General features: G+C 52.4%; 4 protein-coding genes across 9 annotated transcripts in view; 3 read left to right on the plus strand and 1 right to left on the minus strand.

The window, feature by feature from the left end:
- Positions 1–4,020, plus strand: part of ARHGAP39 (Rho GTPase activating protein 39) — a 96,409-nt gene extending 92,389 nt beyond the window's left edge. For 3 of the 4 annotated variants that reach the window (XM_033064801.1, XM_033064810.1, XM_033064788.1), the window contains one exon: positions 307–4,020. In XM_033064801.1, the coding sequence (XP_032920692.1) occupies positions 307–501 (195 nt within the window). In that variant the 3' untranslated portion in view covers positions 502–4,020. The remainder of the gene's footprint in view (positions 1–306) is intronic. The other variant, XR_004418453.1, reaches the window with a different exon arrangement.
- Positions 4,021–6,119: 2,099 nt separating this feature from the next.
- Positions 6,120–10,836, plus strand: LOC117003857 (leucine-rich repeat-containing protein 14-like). 2 transcript variants are annotated; one of them, XM_033074199.1, is made up of 4 exons: positions 6,120–6,196; positions 7,527–7,963; positions 8,051–8,689; positions 9,456–10,836. In XM_033074199.1, exons 2-4 carry the CDS (start codon positions 7,587–7,589, stop codon positions 10,027–10,029), a joined length of 1,590 nt encoding a protein of 529 aa, XP_032930090.1. In that variant the 5' UTR covers positions 6,120–6,196; positions 7,527–7,586; the 3' UTR covers positions 10,030–10,836. The 2 variants fall into 2 exon arrangements, with proteins under 2 accessions (XP_032930090.1, XP_032930099.1); XM_033074208.2 differs by lacking the exon at positions 6,120–6,196 and adding an exon at positions 6,327–6,344.
- Positions 10,837–12,334: 1,498 nt separating this feature from the next.
- On the plus strand, positions 12,335–15,174 carry C1H8orf82 (chromosome 1 C8orf82 homolog). Its single transcript, XM_033074332.1, has 3 exons — positions 12,335–12,548; positions 13,375–13,423; positions 14,549–15,174. Exons 1-3 carry the CDS (start codon positions 12,432–12,434, stop codon positions 15,016–15,018), a joined length of 636 nt encoding a protein of 211 aa, XP_032930223.1. The 5' UTR covers positions 12,335–12,431; the 3' UTR covers positions 15,019–15,174.
- Positions 15,175–15,275: 101 nt separating this feature from the next.
- On the minus strand, positions 15,276–19,932 carry LOC117003881 (leucine-rich repeat-containing protein 14-like). Of its 2 annotated transcripts, XM_033074252.2 has the most exons (4): positions 19,907–19,932; positions 19,231–19,639; positions 17,921–18,550; positions 15,276–16,414 (listed from the first exon to the last, which is right to left on the minus strand). In XM_033074252.2, exons 2-4 carry the CDS (start codon positions 19,521–19,523, stop codon positions 15,850–15,852), a joined length of 1,488 nt encoding a protein of 495 aa, XP_032930143.1. In that variant the 5' UTR covers positions 19,524–19,639; positions 19,907–19,932; the 3' UTR covers positions 15,276–15,849. The 2 variants fall into 2 exon arrangements, with proteins under 2 accessions (XP_032930143.1, XP_032930133.1); XM_033074242.2 differs by lacking the exon at positions 19,907–19,932 and having other exon boundaries at positions 19,231–19,893.
- Between the last annotated feature and the right edge of the window lie 2,891 nt (positions 19,933–22,823).

Here is a 22,823-nt window from a genome sequence, read left to right on the forward strand (position 1 = left end):
CTCCACCCACCCCAGGTGTTCATGGCTTCCTGGATGACCCTTGTGGTTCCTTCTCTCAAGTTGGTTTTGGTTTCTCCAAGGTCACCATGTGGCCTAGAACCGGGAGTTCTACCAATCCAATCACCTCCATCTTCCCCCTTCCACCCCATGATTCTGTGCTCCTGCATGACCCTTCTTGTTCCTTCTCCTAAGGCAGTTTTGGGTTCTCCAACTTCACCATGTGATGAAGAACCAGGTCCACATGGACCTCCCACCAATCTCCCACCAACCCTTTGACCTCCACCTTTCTCTTCCCACCACCTCTAGGTCTTTGTGCAGCCGGCCAATGTGGCCGTCACCAAGATGGACGTCAATAACCTGGCCATGGTGATGGCCCCCAACTGCCTGCGCTGCCAATCGGACGACCCGCGGATCATCTTCGAGAACACGCGCAAGGAGATGTCCTTCATCCGTGTCCTCATCCAGCACCTGGACACCAGCTTCATGGAGGGCGTCCTATAGCGGCCGCCACAACACCATCCCCACCCCGCCACCGGCCCCCCGTCCCCTCCAAGGGTCAAAGTCCCCAGGTGGTGGCACCTATCTCTATCAAGAACCAGGAGGTCTGTGAGGTTCTCTACCATGTGGTGAGCTCCATCTCCACCAAGAACCAGGAGGTTCATGAGGTTCTCCACCACGTGGTGAGCTCCATCTTCACCAAGATGAAGAGCCAGGAGGTCCGTGAGGTTTTTTCACCACGTAGTGAGCTCCATCTCCACCAAAAACTGGGAAGTCTGTGAGGCTCTCCACAACGTGGCAAGCTCTATCTCTACCAAGAGCCAGGAAGTCCGTGATGTTCTTCACTGCATGGTGAGCTCCATCTCCATCAAGAACCAGGAGGTCCATGAGGTTCTCCACCATATGGTGAGCTCCATCTCCACCAAGAACCAGGAGGTCCATGAGGTTCTTCACCACATGGTGAGCTCCATCTCCACCAAAATCAGGAACCAGGAGGCATGGGAGGTTCTTCACCATATGGTGAACTTCATCTCCACCAAGATGAAGAACCAGGAGGTCCATGATCTTCTTCACTGCATGGTGAGCTCCATCTCCACCAAGAACCAGGAGGTCCATGAGGTTCTCCAGTTTCACCACATGGTGAGCTCCATCTCCAACCAGACCTCATGGATGGAGGGCGTCCAGCGATTGTAACCATCTCGCCTGGACGCAGGGACAAGGAGAAGTCCTTGAGGTCCATCACAACCTTCTGGCCGTGTCACTCACTGCCTGGTTCTTCACTGGGCGAGTCACAAGGAACATCTTGGCTCTGTGGAGTCTCCATGGGGTTGGGAAGGTGGGAGAAGTTCACCTGGACGCCAGGGAAGCACGGAGAGAATTGTCCCCTACAGGGAAGAGACCTGGGAGGTCCCCATGGGAGAGGTGGCTGGGGAGGGTCATGGTAGCTGACTGTCCATCCTGGAGGAGCTGAGTGGGCTGGATGTCCCCATGTGTCCCTGTGTCCATCCTGTCCCACACACGTTGGCACCACCAGGACCTGTCCCAGTACCCACTGGGTCTACCTGGCCCTGTGGGACCTGTCCCAGGACCTCCCATCTGCTCCTGGTACTTGTGGGCTCATCTTGGTGTTCACCATCAACTCTTGGAGCCATCTTGGGGTCCAACATCTCCTCCTGGTCCTCCTGAACCCATCTTGGGGTCCATCATCAACTCCTGGTCCTTCTGAACCCATCCTGAGGTCCAACATCTCCTAGTCCACCTGAACCCATCTTGGTGTCCAGCATCAAATCCTGGAGACATCCTGGGGTCCACCATCAACTTTTGGAGCCATCTTGGAGCCCATCATCTCCTCCTGGACCTCCTGAACCCATCCTGGAGTCCATCATCTCTTCCTGATCCTCCTGGACCCATCTTGGTCCTCATCATCTCCTCCAGCTTCTCCTGGACTTGTTTTGGTGCCCTTCCCCTCCTCCAGATCCTGCCCAACCCCTCTTGGTGGCTCCAATCTCCTCCCGGGTCCACCTTGGCACCCACCAGCTCCTCTTGGTCCTTCAAAATCCACCCAGGACAGCTCTCCTTGACCCTTCTGGGCTCATTCTGGTGTTCATCATCTCCTCCTGTTTCTCCTGCCCTCATCCTGGTGTCCATCATCTCCTCCAGGTCATCCAGGACCCACCTGGGCACCCATCTCCACCTGGTTCTGCCCAGCCCACCTTGGTTTCCCTGGTGTCTTCCAGGACCCATCTTGGTGTCCCTGATCTCCTCCAGGTCCAACCTTGGTGGCTCCCATCTCCTCCAGGTCCAACCTTGGTGCTCCTAAATCTTCTCCAGGTCCTCCACATCCCACCCTGGTGGACCCCAATCTCTACCAGGTCCCACCTTGATGACCCCCAAATCTCCTCCATGTCCTACCCTGATGGACCTCAATCTCCACCAAGACCTACCTTGGTGGCCCCCAATCTCCTCCAGGTTCTACATTAGTGCCCCCAAATGTCTACCAGGTCCCACCTTGGTACCCTCACCTCTTGCAGGACCCATCTTGGTGACCCCAAATCTCCTCCAGGTCCCACCTTGATGCCCCCATTTTCTTCAGGACCAACCTTGGTGCCCCCCAACCTCCTCCAGGACTCATCTGGGCACCATCATCTGCTCCAGGTCCCACCTGAGCACCCCCCAACTCCCTCCAGCTCCTCCTGATCCCCCAAAATCTCCCCCAGGTCCCACCTTGGTGCCCTCAACCAACCTTGGTGCCCTAACCTCTTTCAGCACCTATCTTGGTGTCCCTCAGTCTTCTCCAGGACCCACCTTGGTGCCCCCACCTCTTCCAGGATCCATCTTGGTGACCCCAAATCTTCGGGTCCCACCCTCGTGGCCCCACATCTCCTCCAGGACACACCTTGGTGTCCTCAGATATCCACCAGGTCCCACCTTGGTGCTCCAACCTCTTCCAGATTTCACCTTGGTGACCACAAATCTCCAGGTCCTCCAGGTCGCACCTTGGTTTCCCCAAATCTCCCCCAGGTCCCACCTTGGTGCCCTCACCTCTTCCAGGTTTCACCTTGGTGCCCCCAAATCTCCAGGTCCTTCACGTCCCATCCTGATGGAGCCCAATCTCCATCAGATCCCATCTTGGTGCCCCAAATCTCCTCCAGGTTCCACATTGGTGCTCCCAGATCTCCTCCAGGTCCTCCATGCCCCACCCTGATGGACCCCAATCTCAATGAAGACCTATCTTGGTGCCCTCAAATGTCCTCCAGGTCCCATCATGGTGACCCCAAATCTCCAGGCCCTCCACGTCCCACCTTGGTGCACCCCAAATCTCCTCCAGGTCCTCCATGTCCCACCCTGATGGACCCCAGTCTCCACCAGGACCCACCTTGGTGGCCTCACATCTTCTCCAGGTCCTTCAGGTTCTACCTTGGTGCCCCCAGTCTCCAGCAAGACCCATCCTGGTGACCCCTAATCTCCACCAACTCCCCTAAAACTGTAGGGTCCCATGGGTCAGGGGGGTCCCCAAGATCCTGGGATGGTCCCCAAGGTCGGGGGGGTCTCATGGGTGGAGTCCCCAAAGTGGGAGGGGGTCCCCAAAATGGGGGAGGGGGTCACCAAGGCCAGTGGGTCCCAAAAGTGTGGGGTCCCATGGGGGGATCCCCAAAATGGGGGATCCTCAAAGTGGGGACAGTGCCCAAAATGGGGGGGTCCCCAAGGCCTGGGAGGTCCCCAAAGTGGGGACAACCCCCAAGTTATGGGGTCCCATGGGGGAAGTCCCCAAAGTGGGAGGAGTCTCCAAAATGTGGGGGTCCTATGGGTGGGGAGTACCATGGAGGGGGTCCCCAAATTGGGGTGGGGGAGGGTTCCCAAACTGGGGGTGGTGGGGACAACCCAGCACTACCTCCCAGCTCTACTCACTGCCAGGGGACCCCCACTTTTTACTCCACGTCCACTTAATTAAGTTTTAATTAATTAATCATTAATTTCTGGCACCCGTTCATTAATTTTTAAGTGATTTCCCCTCCTTTTTTCCGGCGGTTTTTTTTTGGTGTGGTTTTTTTTTAAAGCCTCGAGGTTTTTATTTATTATTATTAAAAAAAAAAAAAAAACGACTGAAAAAAAAATCCGAATTAAAGGGATGGACCCACCCCTCCCTCCCCGGGATTTTCCCAGGATTCCCCTTAATCCCGGGAATTCCCTCGGGAATTCCTTCGGGAATTTTCCTCCCCCCCCACCGCTCCCCAGAGTGGGGGTTGGATTTTGGGGTCCCCCCAGGGGCCGCCAAATTCTGTATTTGGGGGGGCTCCGGCCCCCCTCCGCGTGTGAATAAAGCTCCGTATGGAAAGCGCTGCTCGTTCCTGGTGACTTTGGAGCGGGAAAAGCCGGGAATTTGGGATGGGAGGCGGGAACTTGGGATTCTGGGTGTCCCCAAGATGTCGCGGAGGCCGTGCTCCTCCGGTTCCCTCGCTGCCGGTTCTGGTTCCGCCCGGAACCTTTTTAACCGCCGCACCCTACCGGGGAGGTGCCGCGGCATTCCGGTCCCCCAGGCAGCTACTTCCGGTCCTCCAGGCAGCTACTTCCGGTCCCCGTTGCCGCCGTCGCGACAAGGAAGCCGCCAGTGTTTTTCCTACCTGGATCAGCAGGGACAGTGAGGAGTTTTTATAAGGGAATTTAAGGGGGAAACCCCTAAACAGTCCCCCCCATCCCAGGGACCCCCTGAGCCTCCCCCTAAACCAGTCCAGCCTCTCCAGTCCCCCTAAACCATTCCAGATACTTCCCTGGGAGCCCCAAAACCATCCCAGAGCTCCTCAAAACCATCCCAACCCAGGCACCCCCAAAAATGCTCCCTCATTCTAGGGACACCCCAAAAAAACCCCAGAAACCCCCTAAACCAGTCCCCACCATTTCAGGGACGCCCTAAACCACAAAGAAGCCCCCCCAATACCTCAAAACCACCCGAAGGGCTTCCCAAAAAACTCCAGGATCCCCCTCATTCCAGGGATCTCCTAAGAACCCCAAAGACTCTTTCAGACCCCCTAAAACATTCCAGGCACACCCAAATATGCCCCCCCCGCCGCTTCCAGGGACAACCCAAAACCTCCTAGGAACCCCCTAAACCAAACCTGCCCCATTCCAGGGAGCCCCTGAACCACGCAAAGCACACCCCCCAAAAAAAACCAGGACCTCCCTAAACCACCTCAAAGACACCCCCAGCACCCCCAAAACAACTCTCAAGGAAACCCCAAAAGTGTCAGGACCTCCTTAAACCAATCCCCTTCATTCCAGGGACCCCCTAAACCACCCCCAAAACCCCTCCCGGCACCCCAAAACCACCTCAACGATTCCCTCAACCACCCCAAGGACCCCCCCAAAAAACCCCAGGACCCCCCTAAACCAATCCCCTGCATTTTTAGACTCTCTCAGACCCTCTAAGACACCGCAGGGACCCCCAAATATGCCCCCTCCCCCATTCCAGAGACACCCCAAAACCCCCAGGATCACCCTAAACGAACCTGCTCCATTTCAGGGACTCCCAAAACCAACCCAAAGACCCCCAAAACAGCCCAAGAACACCCAAAAAAAAACCGCAGACCGCCCCTAAACCAACCCCTCCCATTCCAGGAACCCCCAAACGTCCTCCCGTACGCCAAAGCCACCCCGGGGACCCCCAAATTAGCGCCTTCCCCCCTTCATTCCAGGATTCCCCGAAGGGATTTTCCCCTCACAAATTCTCGCCGCTTCCCTTCAGGAGCACCTGGCTTGGTTTCCGCCACCGTTCCCGCAGGAATTCCGCTTCCCAGCGCTTTAGCATCACTTTCAGGTCCTGCTGCCGCTCCACGGCCGCGGGATTTGGGATCGGAATCGGGATTTGGGATCGGAATCGGGAATCGAGGGAAGCTCGCGGGGGGACCCCGGGGCCGCCTCAGAGCGAACCTCCCGCTCCGGCGGCGCGTTAGCCAATAGGAAGGCTGGGATTTTTGACTGACAGCAACGCGAGCCAATAAACACCAAAGCACGGCGAAGCGCCCGCTCACAAGACAACAACAATTGAGACGTGATGAACTTTGACAGACAGCTAAAGTAGCCAATAGAAATGCGTCGACACGCCCCTAGGGCGGGTCTAGCCCGCTGATTGGTGGACGCAGCGCGCAGACACGGAGGCGGAGCTTTTGTACGGGCAGGGGCGAGTGGGGGCTGCGGGTAGGCGGTGAGTGGGGGACGCCATGTTGGGGGGGGGCGCCGGGGCTGGTTTCGGCGTTCGGGGGGTCCCTGGCGGCGTTCAGGAGGTCCCTGGCGGCGTTCAGGAGATTTGGGGGACCCTGTGGGAGTTTAGGGGTTCAGGGGGCGCTCCTTGGGTGGGTTTAAGGGGGTTGTGGAGGGGTCCCGGAATGGATTGGGAAGGACCCCGTGGGTGGGACGGGTGCAGGGGGTCCCTGAGATGCTTTGGGAGGGATGGGGGAACCCCAGGGGAGGGGGGAGCTGATATGGGGGGGCCCTGAGGAAGGGGGTGGTTGGGTCTTGGGGGTCCTCGGTCTGGTTTAGGGGGATTCCTGGGGTGGGTCTTGGGGAGGTGGAGAGGAGTCCACGAGTTGGTTTAGGGAAATTTGGAGAGTGTCGAAAGTGGTTTGGAGGTCCCAGGGCTCATTTGGGGGGATCCCTGAACTGGACTGGGGTCCCTGGAGTTGTTTAGGGAATCCCTGAGTTGTTTTGGGATCCCCGGTTTGGTTTGGGGGACTCTGGGGGATCTCTGCGCTAGTTTAGGGGACCGCTGAACTGGTATTGTGTGGTCCCTGAACTGGTTTGGGGGTGGGGGGTGTCCCTGGACTAGTTTTGGGATCCCTAGAGTGGTTTGGGATCCCCGGACTGGTCTGGGGAGATCTGAGGGATCTCTGGGCTGGTTTAAGGGTTTTAAGTTTTGGAGTGTCCTTGGAGTGATTTAGGGCAGTCCCGGAGCGGTCTGGGTGGAGATCCCTGGAATGAGTTAGGAGTCTCTGGGCTGGTTCATGGCTCCCTGAGCTGGTTTTGGGGATCCCTGGATGGGTTTGGGAGATGCCCAAAGTGGTTTAGGGGTCACTGAACTGTTTTGAGATCCCTGAACTGGTTTTGGGGTCCCTGGAGTGGTTTGAGATACCCGGACTGGTTTGGGGAGGTCTGGAGGATCTCTGCACTGGTTTGGAGTGTCTCTGGAGTGATTTAGTGGAATTCCTGGATTGGTTTGGAGAGGGTCCTTGGACTGGTTTAGGGGTCCCTGAACTGGTTTTCAGGATTCCTGGACTGTTTTGGGGTCCCTAGACTGGTTTGGGGGTCTCTGGACTGATTTGGGGGATCCCTGGGCTGCTTTGGAGGGTTTAGGAGATCCCTGGACTGGTTTAGGGGTCCCTTAACTGATTTTGGGGTCTCTGAGGGGTTTTAAGCGTTCCCTGGGTGAGACTCCTTTGGGGGTGCTCCAGGACCCCATTTTTACAGAATCCCCACTCAGGCTTGCCCCACTAAACTCCCCGTTTGGCCTCCCTTCCCCCACTCCATTTCTCCCACAGGTTCCCTTTGGGGCTCAGAGGGAAGTCCCTGGATTTCGGGAACATTCCCAGAATTCCGCCATGGCTCCCTCACGCAGCCGCTCCTCCACCCGAATCCCGCCGTGTATCCCCAAGCGCCAACTCCCGCCAGGATATTCGGATTCCCTCCTTTTCCTCTGCGCCCGCCGCATCGTCGCCCACCACCCCCTTCCCATCCTTCCCGCTCTTCCTGCACACCTCTACCCCATCCTATTCCAAGCGGCATTCCTGGATGGAAGACCCCTGGTCCTGCGGGATTTGGTGGCCGCTTGGCCTTTCCCAGTGCTCAATTTCCAGCGGCTCGTGGGGCGCCGGGAATTGCTCCGGGATCACCCCTGCAAGCTCTGCGTCCAGGCCGTCATCCTGGCTGTGGTGGCGCAGCTCCGGCGGGAGCTGGAAGAGCCTGGCCACCATTCCAGGTGGGTTTTGGGAATTCTGGCATGGCCACAACCTCCCTTCCTCCAATTCCTGCAGGTGTTTTCATGGTTTCTTCATATTTTTTCCAGCGGGTGCCGCCTGCGCGTGCTGGACGTGACAGGAGTTCCGGACGATCCAGCTGGCCGCGCTCCAGACGGAATGAGCGTCTGGTCCGGCACTGTGGCTTTGGCCAAGGCTTGTGTGGAAGTGTCCAAGCACCAGAGGGAATTCCAGAGGCGCGGGTCCAAGCGGCACAAAGGCCGCTCCGGAGCCGCCACAGCTGCGGCTGCTCCGCAGCCCCCAGGCGTAGACGTCCATGCGGACCTGTTTGTCAACGGAACATCCTACGGGATCCTGCGCGAGGCGCTCCAGACCGGAGCCGCCGGCCCACTGCGCCTCAAGTGCCGTGAATTCCAAGCAGAAAAACTCTCTCTGGCCGGCATTGTGAGCCTGTTGGAATCTCTAGATCCTTCCTGTGTGCGGAGGGTGGATCTGCGCTTCCGGAATTTGGGATTAACCGGACTCTCGGTGATCCTGCCGCACCTCTCGCGCTTCCCAGAACTGCGCAGCCTCAAGCTCCAGTACAGCAACGTGGACGTGCGGCGCCCGACGCCTGAATCGGCCATCGGAATACGCTGCCTGGCCGGGCAGCTGGGAATGCTGCCCAGCCTCCGGGAGCTCAACCTGGGATCCTCCCGGCTCTCTGGGAATCTGCGCCAGATCCTCTGGTGAGTTCCCCATGGGGTGGGGCCTTCCAGCGCTCTGGGGGGATTCCCAAGGGTTGGGCTCAGGGATCTCGGGGGGCTTTTTGAACCTGAGTGATCCAGTGGTTCCAGGATTTCATTGTCCCAATGTTCCCATGATTCCATTATCCCAATAGTTCATGACTCAACAATTCCATTTTCCCATAAATTCATCAGCCCAAAATTCCATGATTTCAGAATTCCCAAAGGTTGGACTTAATGATCCCAAAGCTTATTCCAACTGTAATGGCTCCATGATTCTCAAACCTTAAACTAGATCTTGGAGATCTTTTCCAACCTTAGTGATTCCATTAATCCATGATTCCATTAATCCATCATTCCATAACTCCATAATCCCATCATTCCAAAATCCCAGGATTTTCAGGAGTGGAACTTAATGAGTCTTGGAGCTCTTTCCCAACTTCAGTTATTCCATCATTCCATGGCTCCATGATCCCATAATTTCAGTACTCTCAAAGCTTGAACTTCATGGTCTCAGAGATTTTGCCCAAAATCAATGATTCCATTATTCTGTGATTTCATGACCCCATCATTCCAAAGTCCCAGGATTTTCAGGGGTCAAGCTCCATGTTCAATGAGGTCCTTCCCAACCTCACCAATCCCACAATCACAGGATTCCATGCATGCAATCCCAGCTGTCATTCCTCACGTTTTCCCCAGGAATCCTGACATTCCCAGCTCCCCACCAATCCTCCCTTGGGCCTCACCTCTCCCTCTTCCCTCCCACCAGTGACCTCCAGGCTCCATTGGAAAGCTTGGAATTGGCCTTCTGCTCCCTCGTTCCCGCCGACCTCGCCTTCCTCTCCCAAAGTTTCCACGCTCCGGCCCTCAAAAGGTTGGATCTGAGCGGCCATGACTTCTCCCAAGGCCTCCTGGAGCCGCTGCGGCTGCTCCTGGAGGAAACCTCGGCCTCGCTGTTGCACCTGGATCTCATGGAATGCCGCATGGCTGATTCCCACCTGGATGCACTGCTCCCAACACTCCGGCGCTGCTCCCGCCTGCGATTCCTGGGACTCTACGGCAATTCCCTGTCCACAGCTGCACTCAAAGATCTGCTCCAGAAAACCTTGGAGCTGGTGGATCTCCACCTGGTCGTGTATCCCTTCCCTGTGGATTGCTACAAGCCGGAGCCTCCGCGCCGAGTCCCGGGATCCCGGCGGATTTATGAGGAACCCATGGATGGGGAACGTTTGGCAGCTGCCACTGCAGAGATTTCCCAGCTGCTGGCTAATTCTGGGAGAACCGATCTCGTCTGGACTTACAATCCCTACGGCCACGGAGCCCTGGACTACTTCTCCTTGTGACTTGAGAAAACCTTGGAGGCGGGAAAAGCTCAGAGCTTCCATCATGGAAAAGTGCCGCTGCCTCCTTCCTAAAATCCATGCGTTTTCCTCCTCATACCGGTGCTTTTCTGCCTCATTCCAGTGGCTTTTTCCTTTCATTTTGGTGCTTTTCTGCCTGGTTTTGTTAGTTGTCCACCTCATCCCAATGTTTTTCTGCCCCATCCCAAGATTTTTCCGTGATTTCGAAGCTTTTCTGCCACGTTTTGAGGGTTTTCCTCCCCATCTCAATAGTTTCCCCCTAATCCCAATATTTTCCCCCTCATACCAGTATTTTTCTGCCTCATCCCAATATTTTTCCATCCGATTTCATGATTTTTCCAGCCCATCCTGGTGGTTTTTTGGTTAGGATTGGTTTTGTACGGCCATATTCCTGGAGGCTCTGGGACTGAATTCCACAAGAAGCTGCCGGAAGGTTCTCCCGTGTCTGGCCAATCCTCTCGGGAACAGCAGCAAAATCTCTGGAATAAGAATTAAGACAGAAGAAATCAATCATAGCACAGCTGGAATTCCAGAGCAGCAATTTGGGAAAGGAATTACTCCAGAGATCATTCCAAGGTGCTGGAGTGGAAATTCCCAAAATTCCGTGGTGCATCCAAAGGGAAGCTCATCCTAGAACTGGATCTTTGCAAGGACCTGCGGATCCAAAAAAGGAGCAGATTCCTAACAGGAATCCCACAGAGGAAAACCCTTTGGAGCAGGATATTGCTGACCTATTGACCCTTTGGAAAAGTTCATGAGGAATTGTCTTCCATGGGAATGACACATTGGAGTAATCCATGGAAAACTCCCCTGGGATGGCCTCAGCTCCCACTGCTGCTGGAGGGATTGAGGGAAAGCCGGGAATGAGTGAATTGGGTGAGGGAAAAGTTGGATTTGGGGTCTTGTTATCCTGCTCAGATTCCGGTGGAAATAAAACTCATCATATCCCAGATCCTGAGTCTGTTGTGCCCAAACGGCATTTCCTCCGGGATCTTCCCTGATCCTTTTCCTGATCCATGAATCCTCCATGTTTTCCTTCATTTCCACCTCATTTTGGTGTTTTTCCACCTAATCCTGGTGGCTTTCCATCTCATTCTGGGTTTTTTTCACTTTGTGCTGCTGTTTTCCCACCTCATTTTCACGGGCTTTACCTCATCCCTGTATTTTCCCTCCTTTTCCTACTATTTTTTCCACATTTTCCCTGTGTTTTTTCCGCTCATCCCAGTGCTTTTTCACTTCATTTTGGTACTTTGGGCCTTATTCCCATTATTTTTCCACCTTTTTCCATTTTGGTATTTTCCCTCTCATCTTGGTGTTTTTCTGCATCATTTTGGTGTTTTGGCCCTTATCCCGTCAGATTTCTACATAACTTTGGTATATTTCCACTTTTCCCTGTGGCTTTCCCTTCATCCCAGTGTTTTTCCACCTCATTTGTGTATTTTTTGCCTCATCCCATTGTTTTTCCGCCAAGTCCTGATGCTTTTCTGCCTCATTTTCATGGGGTTATACCTCATTTCAGTGGTTTTCCCCTCATCCTGATGGTTTTCCACCTCATTTTCTTGTACTACCACCTCATCCCAGTGGTTTTCCACCTATTTTTGGTATTTCAGGCCTCATTACTTTGGCTGTTTGCCTCATTTGTGGTGTTTTTCCACCACATCTTTCTCTTTTCATCCTTGTTTTGGTGTTTTCCAACTCACTTTGGTATTTTACCCTCATTTTGCTGCTTCCCCACCTCATTTTGGTATTTTCCCCCTCATCCCGATATTTTCCTGCCTCATTTTGTTGTTTTTCCCCTCATTTACAATTTCTTCCGCTCATCCTGGTACTTTTTCCCTCATCCTGCTATTTTTCCACACCATCCCAGGTGTTTTTCTACATCATCCCAGTGATTTTTCCCTCGTACCGATATTTTCCCACTCTTTTTTCACACTTTTTCCCTCATCCCGCTGCTTCTCCCGATGCCTGTGGGGCCCTGAGGGCCTCGAGGGGAAAAATAGCAGGAAACTGAGCGGGGGGGATCTATAGGGGATCTATGAGGGCACACAGTGCCACGAGCAGCCTATAGGGGATTTTTATGGGATCTCTGACGCTCTGTACGGGCACGAGACCCTATAGGGAAGCTCTGGGTGTTTATAGGGCGAATTGGGGAGTTCTGTAGGATCTGGAGATCTATGGGTGCCCCTATAGCGGTGGGAACCTCCCGGCCCCTTTCATTCCGCTTTCCCCCGGAACCTTTTCACCGCCGCACCACACGAGGTGCACACATATTCCGGTCCCCCTAGTGGCAACTTCCGGGTGGCGCCGGTGGCGCTGCTGTCGCCGTCGCTTGTCGCGACAGGGAGGTGGCCCGGCCGTGTCGGGGGTTGCCGGTGGCTGTCGCGATGAGGGTGGGGGCGCTGCTGCGGCTCTGCGCCCGCCCGGGGCCCCGGTACCTGCAGGGACAGCGGCCGGGGCCTGGAACCCGCGAGTATTTTTATTACGTGGATCACCATGGACAGGTCAGGGGGGATCTACAGGGGATTTATAGGGGATCTCCAGGCGATTTATAGGAGATCTATTGGGCATTTATAGGGGAATCAACAGGGGATTTATAGGGAATCTATGGATGATTTATTTAGTATCTATATGGGATCTCCAGGGGATGTATTTGGGATCTATAGAGGTTTTATAGGGAATTTATGGGGGATCTCCAGGAGCTCTACAGGGTCTTTACAGGGAATTTTTTAAGTATCTAAAGGAGATTTATAGGGGAGCTATAGGAGATTTACAGGGGATTTATTTGGGATCTATAGGGGATCTCCATGGCATCATTAGGGGATTTATTTGGGATCATTAGGGGATTTATAGGGGATCATTAGGGGTTGAGGGCTCTGGAGGGTCCTGGGAATGAATCCTGGGGATATCCCACTTGGATTCTGGTCGGATCCCAGAGAGATCCTGAAAAAAAATCCCAGGGAGAATCTGGGCGGATCCAGGATGGATCCCAGATCAATCCCAGTAGGATCCCAGCGAGATCCCAGATTAATCCCACATTAAAACTGGATTAAACCCAGACAGATCCCAAATATATCCTGCATGGATCCTGCACAGATCCCAGTCCAATTCCAGACAAATCCCAGTCAGGTTACAGAGAGATCCCAAAAAACTTTTCCATGGACTCCGAGCAGATCCCAGAAAAATCCCAAAAAGGAAATCCCAGCTGGATCCCCCTGAAAAGACCCCAGAGGGATTCAGGACAGATCAAAAAAAGATCTCAGAGAAAAATCCTGGGATTTGTCTAGGAAAACTCAAGCGTTTTGAGGCTTTTTCCTGCTTTTCCCACAGCTTTTCCTGGACGACGCCAAAGTCAAGAACTTCATCACCTGCTTCAAAGGTACCTCCCTAATTAGTGTCCCATAGTTAATTAGGACCTTGTTATTAATTGGGATTGGATTATTAATTGGGATTTGTGCCTTAATTAGGGTTTAATCCTTAATTTGGGGGGCAAGGGGCGGGAAAAGTGGGAGCCCCTATTTGCATATGAATCCCTCATTAATTAACTGTTCCCTGATCAATAATCATTCCCTCATTTATTAAATTCTCTAATTATTAAATTCCTTAAGTAATTCCTTAAGTAATGAAAAAAATCCTTAATTAATTAAGAAATTCCTTAATTAATGAAGAAATTCCCACATTAATTAAGAAATCTGTTTTTAATTTTAAAAATTAATTTTAGGAAGCATTTATCCTTCCCAATTCCTCTTTTCCCTCATCCCTTTCCCAAATCCCTAAAATTCCTAGAAAATCCCTAATTTGAATATTAATCCCTCATTAATGAATCATTCCCTAATTAATTAATCATTCCTTCATTAATTAAGTTCCCTTAATTACTTAAGAAATTCCTAAAATAACTTTAAAAATCCTTAATGAAGGAAGAAATTCATTAATTAATGAAGAAATCCTATAATTAATTAAGAAATTCCTTGATTAATTAATTAGGAAATCTGTCTTTAATTTTAAAAATTGATTTAAAGAAGCATTTCCTCTTTCCAATTCCACTTTTCCCTCATACCTTTCCCAAATCCCTAAAATTCCTGGAAAACTGCTAATTTGCATATTAATCCCTCATTAATTAATCATTCCTTAATAATTAGTCATTCCTTCATTAATTAAATCCTTAATTATTAAATTCTGTAAAAAATGAAATAGTTCCTTAATTAATGAAGACATTCCCTCATTAATTAAGAAATTCTCTAATTAATTAAGAAACCCATTTTATTAACAAAAATTAATTTTAGGACGCATTTCCTCTTCCCAATTTCTCTTTTCCCTCATCCCTTTCCCAAATCCCTATAATTCTTGGGAAAAATCCCAAAAAACTCCACAACAACTCCAAAAACCACTGGAAAAACATCCAGAAAAATCTGAAAAAAAACTTTTAAAAAATGGGAAAAGCCCCTTTAATCAAAGATCCCAGAATTCCAGGAGCATTGATCCATTGATTTCTCCATCCCAACAGACGTTGGATTCCTCTCATTCTTCTTCAAGCACCTGGAGCGGAACCGGAGCGGGCGCTACCAGGAGGAATTCCCGTTCCTTTCCCGCTGCGGCCGGGAACGGAATTTCCTGCGCTGTGCTGACGTTCCTGTGGTTTTCACCCAAATCCTGCCTGGATCTGAGGGGAATTCCCTCCTTTCCTACTGCGGAGGCGGCTCCAAGCTGACAGTGCCATTCCAGCCGGGAATGCTGGCGGTATCCCCGGAAAATGGGCGGCTTTATCACCCAGCTCCGGAAAAAGCCGGAGGAGTTGGGTTGGTGCGTTCGGCACTGGCATCCGAGTGGAGCTCGGAATTCCAGTTTGAGGAAGGGCCAGATAAGCCCCCGACACATTTTTTGTGGGAAGGAAGGAGGTATCAGCTCTCCGGGGAATTGTTGGGAATTCTGCGGGCAGAAAAATCAGGATTGGAGGTTGAGGCTGTCAGATCCTGAAATGGAATTCTGGCTTATTCAGAAATGGAATTCCCAATTATTCCCTTGGCAAACAGGAGATTCCCAACATATTCCCAAGGAATCAGAGCACCCCAAAATTGCACGCAGCTGAACCCCGCAGTTTTCTGTAAAAATCCCAAAAAAAAAGGAATGGAAGTTGCTGTGTTGATTCCTTGTTGCGGGGATTTGGGATAAAGGATTTGGGATGAGGGATTTGTGGATTTGGAATGAAGGATTTGGGGATTTGGGATGAAGGATTTGGAGATGTGGGAATTTGTGATCAAGGATTTGGGAATTTGGGAGGGATTTGGATAGAATTTCACCAATGGTGTCTTCTTAATTAATAATTATTAATAAGTAACTGACAATAATTAATTAATATCCCATGGGAATTAAGGGAATTCCGGGGTTTTTCCCTCCGAATGTGGCAATAAAAATTATACGAAAAAAGGGGGATAAGAGGGAAAAACATTGGGATCAAAGTGGGAAAACACCAAAATGGGGTGGAAAAAATCCGGGCTGAGGGGAAAAATATAAAAATGAGGTGGAAAAACATTGGGATGAGGCAGGAAAACACCAAAATGAGGCAGAAAAATGCTGGGATCAGGGGGAAAATATCAGGGTGGGGAGGAAAAATCCAGAAAACAGTGGTATGAGACGGAAAAATAACAAAACCAGGCAGAAAACCACCGAAATAAAGAGAAAAATACACTGGTATGAGGCGGAAAAGCACCAGAACGAGGTGAAAATGCCCGGATTTTGGGAAGGAGGCAGTAATGCTTTTCTGCAATGGAAGCTCTGAACTTTTCCCGCCTCCGAGCTTTTCCCAAATCACAAGGAGAAGTAGTCCAGGGCTCTGTGGCCGTAGGGATTGTAAGTCCAGACAAGGTCAGTTCTCCTGGAATTCGCTAAGATTTGGGTAAACTCTGCCTTGGCCGCTGCCAAAAGTTCCTCATCCACGATCTCTTCAAAATTCCAACCAGATTCTGCTGGCGGCTCCAGTTTGTAGCAATCCATGGGGTAAGGATACACGACCAGGTGGAGATTGGGCAGCTCCAAGGTTTTCTGGAGCAGGTCCTTGAGCGCGGCCATGGACAGGGAATTGCCATGGAGTCCCAGGAAGCGCAGGCGGGAACAGCGCCGGAGTGTTGGGAGCAGCGTGGCCAGGTGGGAGTCGGCCATGTGGCATTCCATGAGATCCAGGTGCAGCAGCGAGGCCGAGGTTTCCTCCAGGAGCAGCCGCAGTGGCTCCAGGAGGCCTTGGGAGAAGTCATGGCCGCTCAGATCCAACCTTTTGAGGGCCGGAGCGTGGAAACTTTGGGAGAGGAAGGCGAAGTCAGCAGGAACAAGGGAGCAGAAGGCCAATTCCAAGCTTTCCAACGGAGCCTGGAGGTCACTGGCAGGAGGGAAAAGGGAGAGGTGAGGCCCAGGGGAGGATTGGTGGAAGCTGGGAATGTCAGGATTCCTGGGGAAAATGTGGGGAATGAGAGCTGGGATTGCATGCATGGAATCGTGTGATTGTGGGATTGGTGAGGTTGGGAAGGAGCTCCAAGATCATCGAGTTTGACCCCTGAAAATCCTGGGATTTTTGAATTATGGGATCATGGAGTTACGAAATTACTCAGGTTGGGAAAGGTCTCCAATAATATAAAGCCTGACCCCTGCAAATCCTGGGATTTTGGAATGATGGGATAATAGAATAACAGAATAATGGAATCACTGAGGTTGGGAAAAGTCTCTGAGATCATGACATTCAAGCTTTGAGAATCATGGCATTATGGGATCACGGAGCCATGGAATGACTTCAGTTGGTAAACATCTCCAAGGCTCATAGAGGTCGACCCCTGTGAGTCTTTGGATTTTGGAATGATGGGGTCTTGGAGTTATGGAATGGCTGAGGTTGGGAAAGGTCTCCAAGAACATCAAGGTATGAGAATCACGGAGTTATGGGATCAATGGGTCATGGAACTGAGGAATCAAATTGTGGAATTATGGAATAGCTGAAGTTGGGAAGGAGCTCCAAGAACATTAAGTTTGACACCTGAAAATCCCGGGATTTTGGAATTTTAGAGTCATGGAGTTATGCACTGGCTGAGGTTGGGAAAGGTCTCTCATACCATCAAGTTCAAGGTTTGTGGAATTATGGGATCATGGATCTTGGGCCTTGTGGAATTGTGGACTTACGCCGTCTTGGGATCACAGACTTTAGGAATTATGGGATCATGGGATATTGGGATAAGGGAGTCATGAAATTACGGGATCATGGAGTTACGGGGTCATGGAGCCATTAAAGTTGGAAAAGGCCTCAAGACCATGAAGTCCAAATTCTAGGAATCCTGGCATCATGGAATTATGAGATCATGGAATTACAAAATCACACAGTTATGGAATCACGGAATCATGAAGTCATGGTCTATTGGGATAGTGGGATCATGGGAAATTGGGATTGCTGAGGTTGGAAAGACCTCCAAGAATGTCAGGTTCAGCCTTTGGGAATTCTGGAATTGCGGAATTAGGGGGATCATGGAATTATGGGATGACAGAGTAACTCAGTCACGAGCTATTGGGATAACGGAATCACAGGATATTGGGAACATTGGGATAATGAATTCATGGAATCAATGGATCATTCAGACTGGAAAAGACCATCAAGACCCATAAGGTCCTAACTCAGGAAATCGGGGAATCATGGAATTTTGGGATCATGAATTTATGGGATAATAGAATTTTTGAGTCATGAACTATTGGGATAATGAAACCATGGGATCATGGGAATATTGACGTAACAAAATACTGGACTCATGGGAACACTCAGATTGGAAAAGATCTCCAAGATCCCCACGCCCAACCCTTGGGAATCCCCCCCAGAGTGCTGGAAGGCCCTGCTCCATGAGGAACTCACCAGAGAATCTGGCGCAGATTCCCAGAGAGCCGGGAGGATCCCAGGTTGAGCTCCTGGAGGCTGGGCAGCATTCCCAGCTGCCCGGCCAGGCATCGGATTCCAACAGCCGATTCCGGAGTCAGGCGCCGCACGTCCACATTGCTGTACTGGAGCTTGAGGCTGCGCAGTTCTGGGAAGCGCGAGAGGTGCGGCAGGATCACCGAGAGTCCGGTTAATCCCAAATTGTTGAAGCGCAGATCCACCCTCCGCACACAGGAAGGATCCAGAGACTCCAACAAAGTCACGATCCCGGATGCCGAGAGTTCTTCTGCTTGTAATTCACGGCACTTGAGGCGCAGCGGGCCGGCAGCTCTGGTCTGGAGCGCATCACGCAGGATCCCGTAGGACGTTCCGTTGACAAACAGGTCAGCGTGGATGTCCACACCCAGGGGTGATGGAGTGGCCGCAGCTGTGGCGGCTCCGGAGCGGCCTTTGTGCCGTTTGGATCTGCGCCTCTGGAATTCCCGCTGATGCTTGGACACCTCCACGCAAGCCTTGGCCAAAGCCACAGTGCCAGACCAGACGCTCATCCCATCTGGAGTGCGGCCAGATGTGGAATCTGGGAGACCGGTCATGTCCAGCACGCGCAGGCTGGAAAAATGGGAATAATTCATACCATTAGAATTGCAGTGTTGGAAGCAACCTTCAAGATCATCTACTCCAAGCCATGCCCTAGCACTTCAACTACAACATGGCACCAAGTGCCACCATTCCAGTACTTGATCACTCTTTCTTTTAAGAATTTTTTTCTGAATTTACAACCAAATTTTCCCTTGACAGAGCTTGAGGCTGTGTCCTCTGGTTCTGTTCAGTTGCTGCCTGGAGAAAGAGCCCAACCCCAGCTGACCACAACCACCTTTCAGGGAGCTGCAGAGAGTGATGAGGTCACCCCTGAGTCTCCTTTTCTCCAGGCTGAACAAGCCCAGCTCCCTCAGCCCTTCCTCACAGGGTTTGTGTTCCAAGCCCCTCCCCAGCCTCGGTGCCTCCTCTGGACGCGCTCGAGCGTCTCAACGTCCTCCCTGAACTGAGGGGCCAGAGCTGGACACAGCACTCATTCATGTCTGCACATTGAACAGGACTGGCCCCAGCACAGACCCTGAGGGACACCCCTGGTCACTGATCCCCAGCTGGATGCAGCACCGTTCACCACCACTCTCTGGGCCCGCCCATCCAGCCAGTTCTTAACCCAGCAATAATAAACCATCAGGAAAACACACGAGGATGGAGGGAGGAATGGAGGTTGTGGCCATGCCAGAATTCCCAAAACCCACCTGGAACGGTGGCCAGGCTCTTCCAGCTCCCGCCGGAGCTGCGCCACCACGGCCTGGATGACGGCCTGGACACAGAGCTTGCAGGGATGATCCCGGAGCAGCTCCCGGTGCCCCACGAGCCGCTGGAAGTGGAGCACCGGGAAAGGCCAAGCGGCCACCAAATCCCGCAGGATCAGGGGTCTTCCATCCAGGAATGCCGCTTGGAATAGGACGGGATAGAGATCGGCAGGAAGGGCGGGAAGAGGGCGCTGGGCGACGACGCGGCGGGCGGAGAGGAAAAGGAGGGAATCCATGGATTCTGAGGGGTGTGGGAATTAGGTAAAATTGGGCGGACCTCCAGGATGAGGAGGAACTAGGCGAGAATTCCAGGGAATCCCCAATTCCAAGGATATCCCGAAGAAAAGGGAAGCTGTAGGAGGAGGTGGGGGCGGTTTTGTGAGGGTGCCCCCAATGCAGCTCCCTAAAATGATAACCCGGAGTACCCCCACCCCGCCCAGGCAGCCCCAAAATTACTCAAGGATCCCATACCTCTCCGGGAATCTCGAACTTCCCGAAGGGATCCCAAATTATCCCAAAGTCCCCTCAGGGATCCCCAAAACCGTCGCCACCGCACCCCCCAACATGGCAGCCCCCACTCATCGCACGCCCGCAGTCCCGACTCGCCCCCAGCCCGTACGGAAGCTCCACTTCCGTGTCTGCGCGTTGTAGCAGCCAATCAGCTGGCGAGACCCACCCTGGAGGCGGAGTCTTTACTTCTATTGGCCTATACAGCTGTCTGTCATGGTTTTATCTAATTCTCATTAGTTTAGGAGCAACGAGGGGGAGTTGCTTTAGGGGGGTGTGAGGGTTTTGGGGGTGTCCTTGGAGTGGTTTTTGGGGTGCTGGGGTTATTTTTGGGTTGCTTTTGGGTTGCTGGGGGGTCTTTCGTGTGCTTTTGATGGGTCCAGGAATATATGGGATTTGGTTTAAGGGAGTCCTGGGTTTTCTTGGGCTGTCCCTATTACAATTTTGGAGTCTGAGGAGCTCCTTGGGTTGTTTAGGGAGTTCCTGGAATGGGACAGGCTTTTTTGAGGTGGTCCTGGGGATTTTGGGGGTGATTTTGGAGTGGTTGTGGTGTTACTTCAATTGGCTTTGCAGTGCTGTGGGGGTTTTGGTGTGATTTAGGGGGTCCCTGGAATGAGGGAGTTTGATTTAGGGGGGTCCTGAGGCTTTTGGGGTGCCCTTGAGAGTGGCTTTTGGGGTTCTGAGGGTGTTCTTCGGCTGTTTTTTTGGTCTTTGGCCTGTGTTGGGGATGCCCTGGAATAGGGAAGTTTTGGTTTAGGAGGGTTCTGAGCATTTCTGCAGTGTCTTTTGAATGGCAGGGGTCATTTTTGGGGCTTCCTGAGGTATTCTAGGTGGTCTGAGAGAGTCTTTGGTCTTATTAGGGGATTCCTGGAATGACTGGGAATGATTTAGGTGGGTACTGGGTTATTGGGGTGTGCTTGTGGTAATTGAGGGGGTCCTTGAGGTGATTTTAGGGTACCAGGCGTGTCTTTGGGGTGATTTGGGGATCCCTGCAATGAGAGGAACTGCTTTAGCAGGTACAGGGTGTTTTTGGAATGACCTTGAGAGTGGATTTTTGGGTGCTGTGGAGCTCTTTGGGGTGGTTTTGGGGTCTTAGTGAGTCCTTAGGTTGGTTTAGGAAGTCCCAGGAACGAGGTAGGTTTGTTTTAGGGGGATCCTGGGGCTTTTTGGGGTGTCCCGTGCCGACCCAGAGCAGGCAAACAGGGCCGGGGCTCGGCAGTTTGTGCACGGCAGTTCGTGCAGGCAGGGCGAGCAGGCAGGGCTGCAGGTTTTCACACTCGGGAGCTTTGCTGGGTGTTGTTTGCTGTGTTTCTATTGGCCCCTTGGTTCTGGGGTTTCTCTTAGGAATGGTTATTCCAGCATGGAAAACTGGGCTTGGTACAAGTGCGTGGAACCAAATGGAACCCTGGGAAAAGGATGAGTCTGTGCAGAGCCATTCCTGCCCGCAGAGTTTGAGCTGATCTGTGGTTCCAGGGGCCTGTGCTGTGAGCAGCTGAACGATCTCCTTTTGCTGCTGGCCCAGTTTAGGGAGGAAGTTGAAAGACTGAGGAGTGTCAGGGAAAGGGAAAGAGATTGGTGGAGTTCAGCCCTTCCATCTTTGAGGGAGGCCCACCAAGAGGCAGAGGACTCCCAAACCTCCCATTGTCAGGGAATAGGAGAGCATTCATCACTCAGATGCATCAGCACCTCTGACATCAAAAAGAAAAGAAGGGTAATCGTGGTGGGTGACTCCTTCTGAGGGAAGCAGAGGGCCCCACATGTGGACAGGACCCATCCCACAGGGAGCTGTGCTGCCTCCCTGGGGCCCGGGTACGGGATATCCCTGAGAGACTCCCTGGGCTGATCCAGCCCTCTGGTTATTACCCACTGCTGATACTCCAGGCTGGCAGGGATGAGATGGGAAAGAGGAGCGTCAGGGCAATTAAAAGGGACTTGAGGGCACTGGGCCAAGTGGTTGGTAGGACAGGAGCACAGGTGGTCTTTTCCTCAGTGCCTTTGGTGGCTGAGATAAACGGGGAAAGGAAGAGGAGAACTCCCATCATTAACAAGTGGCTCCAGGGTCGGTGTCATTGGGAAAATTTTGGATTCTTTGATTGTGGGGCAACTTTTACAGCAGCTGCCCTGCTGGAACCAGATGGGATCCATCTCTCTGTTAAGAGCAGAAGATTTTCAGCTCCTGAACTGGCAGACCTCGTTGAGAGGGCTTGAAATGAGGTTTGAAGGGGGAGGGGATGCAGCTGGGCTGTCTGGAAGCAAGGCCTCTGACACTGTGTGCCCCAGCATTCCCTGGAAAAGCTGCAGCCCACGGCTTGGACAGGAGCGCTCTTTGCTGGGTTAAGAACTGGCTGGATGGGCGGGCCCAGAGAGTGGTGGTGAACGGTGCTGCATCCAGCTGGGGATCAGTGACCAGGGGTGTCCCTCAGGGTCTGTGCTGGGGCCAGTCCTGTTCAATGTGCAGACATGAATGAGTGCTGTGTCCAGCTCTGGCCCCTCAGTTCAGGGAGGACGTTGAGACGCTCGAGTGCGTCCAGAGGAGGCACCGAGGCTGGGGAGGGGCTTGGAACACAAACCCTGTGAGGAAGGGTTGAGGGAGCTGGGCTTGTTCAGCCTGGAGAAAAGGAGACTCAGGGGTGACCTCATCACTCTCTGCAGCTCCCTGAAAGGTGGTTGTGGTCAGGTGGGGTTGGGCTCTTTCTCCAGGCAGCAACTCACAGAACCAGAGGACACAGCCTCAAGCTGTGTCAAGGGAAAATTAGGTTGGATATTAGGAAAAAGTTTTCCACAGAGTGATCAAGTACTGGAATGGTCTGCCTGGGGAGGTGGTGGAGTCACCATCCCTGGATGTGTTTGAAAAAAGACTGGATGTGGCCTCGATGCCATGGTTTAGTTCAGGTGTTTGGTCTTGGGTTACACTTGATGATCTTGAAGGTTTCTTCCAACCTGTTGATTGTGTGAATTCTGTAAAAACTCCCTCAAATCTTAAAAAGGCCCAAATCCCAAAAACCCCCGAATTCCAAAAAAATCTCCAA

Source organism: Catharus ustulatus, chromosome 1 (genome assembly GCF_009819885.2).
Source record: "Catharus ustulatus isolate bCatUst1 chromosome 1, bCatUst1.pri.v2, whole genome shotgun sequence".
Taxonomy (NCBI): Eukaryota; Metazoa; Chordata; class Aves; order Passeriformes; family Turdidae; genus Catharus; species Catharus ustulatus.